This window comes from Medicago truncatula, chromosome 3, assembly GCF_003473485.1.
Source record: "Medicago truncatula cultivar Jemalong A17 chromosome 3, MtrunA17r5.0-ANR, whole genome shotgun sequence".
Classification (NCBI taxonomy): domain Eukaryota; kingdom Viridiplantae; phylum Streptophyta; class Magnoliopsida; order Fabales; family Fabaceae; genus Medicago; species Medicago truncatula.
In genome coordinates this window covers 3,093,238-3,104,143 of record NC_053044.1, presented here as the reverse complement: position 1 = coordinate 3,104,143, position 10,906 = coordinate 3,093,238, and the positions used below count along the sequence as shown (strand labels likewise).

Sequence of the window (10,906 nt, the reverse complement as noted above, 5' to 3'; positions counted from 1 at the left end):
GAAGAGTCGGTACCCAACATTGTATGATATCAAAAATTTATTGTCAATGTTTCTATAGTGAGAGAAACTTCAATTTAACTTTAAGTTCTCTTTCATTCATTGAGGAGGGGTGGTTCTATGTCGTTTTTCGACCTAGAATCATCAATGATTTGAACGTCAACGTTGCAGATTCGAAAGTAGGGGTATTCTGATGATTTAGAATTCATCATATTATTTGTAGGCATTTTGCCGTTGTAGGCTATTAAATTGGGTGCAGTGAGTTTGTTCGTAGATTCACCTTCATGTTTTTAGCAATGATGACCATGTTATTGTATCTGAAGTATTCTATCAATTTGAATGAATGAATATCATTTTGTTTTTCTCAATAAAAAAAATTGTATAATATTCGTTCAAGTATTTTAATAATGAGTTATGTTAACAAGTGCCCTCACAAGAAAAAAGTAAAACTAATTGATGTGTTTAATAATGAAGCAAAAGTTAATTTTTAAAGTTTCAGCTTAATCAATTCACAAGATACAGTTTTCTAATTAGACTTCTTATCAACAAGAGCACTTAGTAGCATTTCCCTTAATAATATATTTATGGCCATCCATAATGAACCAATAATTGCATAGGTCTATTTTATACACAACCATTTATTGACATGTGTACGGAAGTCAATGTTTATTAATTATGCTAAGTGAAGAAAGCAACATCTTGGTACAAAAATTAAATTAAATACTAATTGAAGAGGGTGGCCAATGGTATAAGTGATTTGTTTTATTAAAAAAAATTGAATGGTTGAATATTTTTATTTCTTCGTTTTGGTTGGAATGATTTTTGGTTTCGAAGGTCCCTGCTATAGACATCCACAATATTCATCTCACAATTAAGGATGTTCTTACTTTTAATAGGCAGCGTTCTCTATCTCTTTACACCACTCTTCCTCAAGCAGTAGCGGATTTCGTTAACAACACAAGTATCAGATTCAATGATGAAGTCGATGATGCTTTTGTTTGGCCTCTCAATAAAAATGGAGTCTATTCCACCAAAAGCGGCTACAAGTGGCTTCTTTCTTTATCCGGATCAGACACCGCAATCAACTCGCCGTTCTCTTGGTCTTGGATTTGGCGCCTAAAAATTCAAGAAAAATACAAGTTTTTTATTTGGTTAGCTTGTCACAAGGTTGCATTTAATTTGTTTTTCCTCTCATTTTCTCCATAACAAATAACCAATGAATATTGTTTTTACATCTTCCCATAAAACTAATTTTAAGGAGGACACAAGAAATTATACTTCAAATTCTCATATTTTAGTTTTCTTAAAAAGTGAGAAATGATATATGCTAAATAGTGTTCGTGCATTGGTTAAGAGAACATAAATAGATATAATTTGTTGAAAAATGGTAAAAAGTGTTGAGTTTAACTTTCTAAAATTAAAAAGTTGTAATTTCCAATGCAAAATCCTTAATCATTGTCGTGAGAGGGTACTAGTTAGCAAGACATATATTTGTGTTTGTAAATGTTTTGTTTTATTAAAAAATTGTTCTGAATGGTTGAATATTTTGATTTCTCTAGAAACTTCATTGTAGGTTAGAATAAATATTATCATAGATGCGATAGGTCTCATAGCTAATACTCTTCAGAATACAGCAGTCACTTCTTGCTAGCACCGCATGTGAATGCAAGGTCTCATGAACAACTCTTTGATGCTAAAGGTAACTTAATCTTTTTCTATAATTTATTATAAAGTTTTACGCATTGTTGCTGTGTAATCTCAGAAAAAGAAGAAGAGAATAGTGGACCCTGTATATCCGTCCCCCAAGACTTCATTGTAGGTTAGAATAAATATTATCATTGATAAAAAAAAATGGCATAATCATTTTTTTTTAAGGAAAAATGGCATAATCACATTTGATTTCATTTTAATTTACACGTATATCACATTTTATAACAAAATATTATATAGAGACGGGATTGAAGTATGACTTGGTAAAATTAATTCATCTAGATGGAATTTTTGTGTAATATGGTACGGATTTGAGCTTCACTATCACATTTTTGTCTTGATAATGATAATTCTTAAACAGAATAAAGAAATTTATATACAAATTGTCCGTCAATGTTGAAAAATTGGTCTAGTTGCTGAGAAAGTTCTACTTATGATATTGACACATTTGTAAAGATATTGTATGAATGTTAATTTAGCACAAACACGACATTTACTTCTGTGATTGTAGTAGAACAACAATTTTGCCAACCCCTCACTCAAGTCCTTGACAAAAGCACAAGAGAAAATATGAAGTTTTGAAAAATTGGAAAAAGAGTAAAATTCTTCTATATTATTTTAGATTCATTTATCATATTACATATTTTTTACTGCATCAAATAATTTATTCATCTTAAAGTTAAAAAGAAATCAAACGTATGTAATTTATTATAATTTAATATTTTTTCAAGTTTTTTTTTTAAATTATTAATAAAATAAAAAATTGTTCACTTTTTTTTATAGTTTATAATGAAATTAATTCAATATTTCAAAATTATGAATAAATAGATAAATTATTGTTAAAATTTAATGATATATAGTTACTACTCTTACCCATTTAATAATTTATTCCGGGTGCTTCGTTGGAGAGATTAGGTGCTTATTATATATTAACGATGAAACAAGTGACGTGTACAGTTTGGACTCGTTTAAGTATCCAAACGAGATGCTGCATATTAGAACCAACAAACAAAGATTCAACATGGAGGAGGGCAGTCAAATAAAAAGAATTAGGGAGGAGCAATCACACACAACCAAACCAAACCAAACAAAATCATACGAAACCAAATCAAACTAAACAAATCCAAATCAAACCATCATAGTGAGAAGCAGATCGATGAAGAGGAAATCAAATAGAAGAATCAGCCAAGAGAACAAAGAGATCATGTCCAAAGAGAAAAACTAAGAGCGAGCAGCAACCAAACATATCCAACCAAGTCTTTGAGACAAATGACGCGCAATAGAGCAAATAATCACCATAGAAACAGAAAAACCTTAGAAGCAAAGATATGGACACTGAAATAGAGAATTTTGATTATTTTTACAATAAAATGTAAAAAAATTAGTATGATTTTTATAAACAATGAAATGATATTTTTTTTTTTTTTATGAAATGACATTTTCTAAAATATAAATATCAACAAATAGCTTTTTATTCCATAAAAATAATAGTTAATTTAAAGATTTTTGAAGTAGGAGTACCGATACACCTTAATTTGCGGATGTACCATAGAAATTCCCTTATCAGTTTGTTAAATAAAGTCCTATTTTTTAGGGAAGTGGAGTTGTGTAGATAAGAATTAGAATTTCTCCATGACCTAGTCATTCCACGTTGCAGGCCATGTAAAACGTGGGGCTGCTAGTTCTTTGTTTCTGTTTTTCAATTGTATAAGGCTATATAGCCAGTATTTTGCGAGAGAAAATGCTTCTGAAGGAACACCACCAAGTATTGTGTGAACTACAAGTCTAGAAGACTCCCAATATGCTAATAGAATCAGTCATCAAAAAGCAAAGCAGACACATTCTCAACTTTTGAAAATTTAACAAAGGAATAGTGGTGAGGTAATTCAAGAAGGATCGAGCCAAGCCCTAAATGTCATGTTAACAATAGAGATTACAAAATAGTGAAGGAAAAAGAGGCTAGGGTTTCAATACACTAAATAATAATTTACCATGATGAAAAGAGTTACAAAGAGAATATCCACCAAAACCTAGAACGACGAGACTACTATAACTTGTACATATACAAGGTCCAACAACATAAATCCAATAGTATATTATCTAATAATCTCGATTGTTGATAAAAATCAAATGGCTGAGATTTTGATATCTCAATTTGCAAAAATTTATGTATAAATTTTCTTATGTTTATCTTACGACTTAAATGAACTTACTGAAGTGACTTTAAGAAATTTCGATAATAGGAAATTTGAGTCCAAATTATTTACCATGTTATATCCACTACCTACCTAGGTAAAATATTTGTTACTGTTACTTCATTGACAGAAGGATCATTGGAAGCTTTTGATGTTGATTCACCTTCCACTACTTTTCTTCCAACTGAAAATGCTGGATGATTAGGATTGGGAAGTGTCATTGTGTCACTTGCTAGCATTACAACAACATTGGACATGGTTGGTCTATCCACTGCATCTTCTTGTACACATAACAAACCAATGTGTATGCATTTAATAACTTCATTTGTTGTGTATGTATTTTTCAGTATTGGATCTAACAGTTCCAAACTTTTATCTTCACACCAAAGATTCCAACTCTGCATGCATATTCAGAAAATCTACTTAAAACAAATTCATATATTTTTTTTTAACATGCATCAATTATTAGGATTTAGTATACCAAATTAGTAAAATTTTATTTTGGTGCTATAAAATTTGTATTCAGTTTTAGTCCTTAAAGTTATTTTAAAATAGTGTGTTTTTAGCTTTTACTTGGGATTAAAATCACACAATTTAGATTTTAGACACTAAAAATGAAAGATTTTTGGTATAAATCAAATAAAATTTTATTTAACTTTAGTAAAATAAAAAATATATTTAACCCATTGATTTCTTACTAATATTAAAAGGTATGACTCACATATACAAGAAGACTTTGACCATGCTCCGCGAGATAGAATCCACCATTCCTTCTTCCGCAAATTATTTCTAATAAAAGAACTCCAAAGCTGAAAACATCAGATTTCACAGAATATAACCCTTCCATAGCGTACTCTGGTGCCATGTATCCACTGTACCAAAATGAATGCCACTAAATTTAGCAAATTTTTTAGAGTAAATGATTAATTTTTCTTGAATAAAAAGAATTACCAACAACAATAACACATACTATGTGCCGACAACTCTTCTTGTGTTTTCTTGACATTGGTCTTTTTCAAATGCCCTTGCCAATCCAAAATCAGATATTTTTGGATTCATCTCTTGATCTAAGAGAACATTACTTGCTTTTAGGTCTCTATGGATTACTCTAAGTCTAGAGTCTTCATGAAGGTATAAGAGTCCTTTTGCAATTCCATTGATAATGTTCAGCCTTAACTTCCAATCCAGAAGTTTTCTTTTTTCCTCATCTAACATTAAAGTGTGGAAGAAAATGTTAGTATTTGACACAAAAATGTATGGAGCAGACAGCATAGAATAAGTAACATGGGAGACTTGTGGATGAAGAATTTAAAAGTGAAAACATACCAAATAGATGAAAGTCAAGGCTAGAGTTTGGCATGTATTCATATACAAGCAACTTTTCATTATCTTCAATGCAACAACCCAAAAGTCTCACAAGGTTTCTATGTTGCAATTTAGCAATAAAGATTACTTCATTCTTGAACTCTTCTGAACCTTGACCAGATGTTATAGAGAGCCTTTTGATTGCAACTTCTGTTCCATCAACTAAATTACCCTGAAATAAATGTCGAACGCAAAGAAAATAACAAAACAAATATGGCAACTTAAATAGAGTCAAAGGAAAAAAAATACATCTTCATTGTTAACATCCAACAATTTAATCTTACTTTATGAAGGAGTTAAATGACGGATTCAAATTCTAATAAATGTTAGTTTTAATTCAAGTTAGATGGTTTTAACTCAAGTTAGTTAAGAGTAAAACATGGTTAGAAAGTTTGTTACAAGTTAGTTAGATGACTTAGCTACTAGTTAGCAAATTAGTTAAGTTTGTTTGTGATTGCTTACTAAGCTAGTCATGTGAATAAGCTCTATATAAGCATGTCGTAACTAGTTTTCAATACTTAATGAAATTCACAGTTTACAACAATTTTTAATATATCTTCTCCTTCTCTCAATTTGTCAACCCTAAATTCATAGAGAAACCCTAGCTTGCACTGCAAGCAATCTATATTTGGCTATCAATAAAGTAGGAAAAGGGCTAAATTATATGTAGATAATCCTTTTAGTTTGATCATTTTCTCATATTAGTTCTTTCACGAAATATAACTTAACCGTGGAAATAAAATGTTATATAGTATGTCCTCATAAGCTTAGCTCTATTGATAGGGACAACGCATAATATATCCAAGGTCAACCCTGACTACCATCCAAAAAAAAATGTTACATAGTATATAAAAGTAGTATTGACAAACATTAGAGGACCACGGCTAATTTTGTCTAAAAAGTATTACTAACAAACAACTAAATAATTTCCAAAAGAAAAACATACCTTGTATACAGGACCAAATCCACCTTCTCCTAGTTTACAAAATTCTGAAAAGTTATTAGTGCTTTGTCGAATCCATATTAAAGGGATTATTGGGAGGTCTGCATTATATGTATCCTCTCCTTGAATATGGCCATGTTGAGATATAGGAGTTGTCTTTGATGGTAGTCCATCTGTATTTAAAATAAAACTTTTATTAGTTTGAATTTTATCTTATTACTATATGTGAAATACTGGTTGAACACATATCCAACACTTCAATTTTGAACACATATTTACATAAAACTAATAAAATTAAATAAAAAATATTTAATCACATAATTGGTATATTATAATTTTATTTTTCTTTAATTTTTTTTTAGTATGTGTCCAACCAAGACTTTCTTCCAACACTGATATGTTTAAGGTGGCGTCTAAGGTATGGTCAAAAACTCTTAGTAGGTTAGGTAGTGGATTTTACCTAGGGATTTGGTCAGTCTTTTTCAGGGTTCTCTTCGATTAATGAGTTTAGACAGTTTTTAAATATTATATAAATGGTTAATTAAGTTTTTGGTCCTTATAAATATCTGCAGTTTTGTTTTTAGTCCCTATAAAAATAAATCACACTTTTTAGTCCCTACAAAATTTTCCGTTAGTGTTTTTAGTCCCTGTTAAATTAAAATTTGTTTAATTATGCTTAAAATTTTAAATTTTTTAATGATTTTTTACATATTTGTTTAAAACATTATAAAAGGTTCCGCCACAATAAATTAACTCAAAATTTTATTTTTAGATCCAAATTTTCGTTAGTTTTATCTTGAATTTTTGGCGTTTTAAAAAAATTATATTTAATTCATTACATGTTAAAAAAATCTAATTTTTTATAAAAAAAGAGATTATTATAATGTTCTTAACATGTCTGTTAAAAATCATTTAAAAATATAAAATTTTAAGTATAATTAAACAAATTTCAATTTAACAGGGACCAACACATACTTTTAGTCCTTGTAAAATTAAAATTTGCTTAATTGTGCTTAAACTTTTAAATTTGTAACATATTTTTCACATACTTACTTAGAATATTATACAAAGTTTCTCCGAAAAAAGTAACTTAAAATTTTATTATTAGGTCCAAATTTTCATTAATATAATCTTGAAAATTTGACTTTTAGAAAAATTCATATTTAATTCATTACATGTTAAAAAACTAAAAAATTTTACAAAAGAGTGTCTTACGATGTTATGAACATGTATGTAAAAAATCTTTCAAAAATTTAAAAATTTAAGCATAATTAAACAAATTTTAATTTAACAGGGACTAAAAACACTAACAGAAAATTTTGTAGGGACTAAAAAGTGTGATTTATTTTTATAGGGACTAAAAACAAAACTGCTGATATTTATAGGGACCAAAAACTTAATTAACCCTTATATAAATTATGTTACTTGCCTTTATTTGAATGTTTTCGAAAACTTAATTAACCCTTATATAAATTATGTTACTTGCCTTTATTTGAATGTTTTCGCCTCCATACGATGAAGATACAACAACTTATGAGAATAAGTGCCACCACCAACACAACCACAATAATTTTGATTAAGATATTTGATTTACTTGATCTTCCTTGCTCTCCTGCAAGTGCTACAAATAAGCAAATATCAACATGTCAGATTTCTTACCAAATCTCATTTCATATACTACATACACACGCATACAAAAAATTTAGTATGTGCTTCCAAATACTTTGCATGAATTACTAGTATTTTACCATACCTTTAGGGCATGTCAAGAAGATAAAATTTTGCTTAGGCACAAGCTTTTGAGCACACCGTTTAAGCACGCACATATAAAATATATTTTATTTTATTATTTAAAAAAAGTTATAACTATTATAATTGGAAGTCCACATACCCTTGTTTTATCTCTTAAGTGACATCATTTTACTTATCTCCTAAATCACACATTTTTATACTTATCCTTAAATACTTAACTCCTAAGTCATATCATCGTACTTTTTTTTAGGGAATATCATCGTACTTTTTTATAAATAAATATTACTTGTAACATCATTATATATATATATATATATATATATATTACTTCTAACATAATTATTTATCATAAGAGAATAATAATTAAATCAAATGATATATGGCTTGGTTTTCATTAGATAATAAACTAATGAAAAAATAGATTTTAAATTTACATCCTTGATAACTATACATTGCTAGTCAATAAGGATTTTCGAGTAGAAAGTCAAACTAAGCATTTTAAATGAAGTGTTTTAATACCAAGAAATTCAAATAGTAACAAATTTATAATTAACAAAAAAAAATGTACCTGAATTAGGCAAAGGAGGAGAAGTTTGAAAAATAAGCTTGTAGAACATAAAATCATCATACTTTATCAAACAACTTGGAGCAACAACTTGCCAACCAATCTTTGTCCCACAACATTTAGGAACTTTGTCTAACATAGCCTCCAAACATTGATTACATTGCTTGTCACTAAGGTCCCTACTACACTGCACCAATCCATATCTTTTTTCAGTAGGACTCAAAGTGAATTCCCTCATTCCATACAACTTATTGGTCTCCAAAGTAGCTTCACTTATTAAACTTTGCATATTATCCTCACCTTTATCAAGTTCTTGTGGATTAGTGATGTTTTTTGACCCCAACATTTGCCATGATGGATTTGTTGTGAGGTTCCCAAAGAAATTATGGTTGGAATACCTATTTAAAGACATATTCAGAAATCTTAAGTTATACTCCATAACACAACAAAATTTGAATCTGAAAAATGAATTTTAAGGTTTTCATCTATAACTCTCTCTCTTTCAAAAAAAAAAAAATCTATAACTCTCTCTCATTCAATTTTTTTATATTGTGTAATTTATATTTGATCAAGTTATTTTATGAGTAACTATGAAATGAGTTACTCCACTTAATAACTCAACATAAGCATTGAATTTCACCAATTCAACTGCGGAATAAAAATTTCTTATTGAATAGATCTACTCCGAAAAATGTCATAAAATTTTAAAACTATTTCATAATTCATTAAATAATTTCAAATGAATGTATAATGAATTTTGTACTTGATCATTAATATAATAGCCCTTGATCATTATTTATTAAAAAATAATAAATAAATATTGAATGTATAATGAATTGTGTATTTATTAAAAAATAATAAATAAATATCGAATGATAGATAAAATAGCAACAAATTTCATAATTATATAAATTGTGTACTTAATCATCATTATAATACGACAATAATTAAAAATGAATGTATAATGAATTGTGTACTTGATCATTACTTTAATAGCCCTTGATCATTATTTATTAATAAAATAATAAATAAATATCGAATGATATATAAAATAGCAACAAAATTCATAATTATATAAATTGTGTATTTAATCATCATTAATATAATAAGACAATAATAGTAGTCAGATTGATAGAATTTAATTTTTATAATGAGTTGTACCAAAATTCTAGTAGGGAAATGCTCCCAAAAATGTACCTGAGAATGCAAAAGTTGTACCATATAACAGCTGAAGCTCTATTAGGACAGTGTTGAAGAATATCTGAGGCAGCAGTGGAGACACAAAATTGACAAAATGATCCTGTTACATCACCTCTACAATCATACAGACCATAGACAGCATCAACTGTATTGTCACCTATACTTGTATGATTATATCCTTTACTTACAATAGCATCAGATGAGAGCAATGAAAGGACTTTATTAAGGTTGGATTTGTATGTAGTTGTAAGTGATTTTTCAGTTGAATTGTGACAATCATCACCTACATAATTTGGAGATTGTGCAAGTGATTTTGTGAAAAGGGTGATGATGCTAAGAAATCTAAGGATGGAAATGAGTATGAGTTTTTTTGTCATTGTTATTTTGTGATGAAATGATTATCATAGATAGTAATGTGTATGGTTTTTCTAGTTGAAGTATGGTGCAAGAAGTGAGGTTATTTATTGATATGTGTACTAAGTCAATTGCCTATTAATTGTGCTAAGTGAAGAAAGCAACACTTTGGCCTAAAAATTAAATACTATAGATTGGCCATGTGGTATGATAATTATTGCTTCTTTAACATATTAGAATAAAAATTATTTTGTTTTTGTAAAAAAAAATATTTGAAGTGGTTGAATAACTTGTAAACATATTAAAGAAAATCATATCCAAAATTGTTTGCCAATGTTTAAAAATTGGTCTAGTTGATGTGTTTGCCAAAGTGTATCAAGGAAGATCTACCTATTGATATATTGACACATTTGTAAAGATGTTGTATGAATGTTAATTTAGCACAAACACGACATTTACTTTATAAGCAAAAATTTACATTTTAGATTCATTCATTTAATGATGCACATGATCTTTATTGTAGATCACATACATCATTAAATGAATGAACCTAGAATGTAGTTTTTTGCTTATATTAATGACCGAAGAGTATAGTATTTAGTCGGTCAACCCCCTCATTCAAGTCCTTAACACCGACAACAAGTCAACACAACATTTATATAGAGTTCTGAAAAATTGGAAAAGGAGTAAAATCTCCATATTATTTTAGAACCATTTATCATAACTCAATCTAGTATTTGAATGAGTCAACATGACAACAAGATAAATTAATAGTATTACCTTATCATTGTATAACAAAATACATTATTACTCTATTATGGCATG

The 10,906-nt window shown here is 28.4% G+C and overlaps 1 protein-coding gene across 4 annotated transcripts; it reads right to left on the bottom strand.

The window, feature by feature from the left end:
- Positions 1 to 3,672: 3,672 nt before the first annotated feature.
- On the bottom strand, positions 3,673 to 10,180 carry LOC112419803 (putative receptor-like protein kinase At4g00960). 4 transcript variants are annotated; one of them, XM_024777723.2, is made up of 8 exons: positions 9,725 to 10,176; positions 8,531 to 8,925; positions 7,697 to 7,831; positions 6,214 to 6,383; positions 5,229 to 5,439; positions 4,873 to 5,110; positions 4,624 to 4,774; positions 3,673 to 4,300 (listed from the first exon to the last, which is right to left on the bottom strand). In XM_024777723.2, exons 1-8 carry the CDS (start codon positions 10,102 to 10,104, stop codon positions 3,992 to 3,994), a joined length of 1,989 nt encoding a protein of 662 aa, XP_024633491.1. In that variant the 5' UTR covers positions 10,105 to 10,176; the 3' UTR covers positions 3,673 to 3,991. The 4 variants fall into 4 exon arrangements, 3 of the variants coding, with proteins under 3 accessions (XP_024633491.1, XP_024633492.1, XP_024633494.1); XM_024777724.2 differs by having other exon boundaries at positions 7,697 to 7,822; XR_003009861.2 differs by having other exon boundaries at positions 4,158 to 4,300; positions 4,624 to 4,794; positions 9,725 to 10,180.
- Between the last annotated feature and the right edge of the window lie 726 nt (positions 10,181 to 10,906).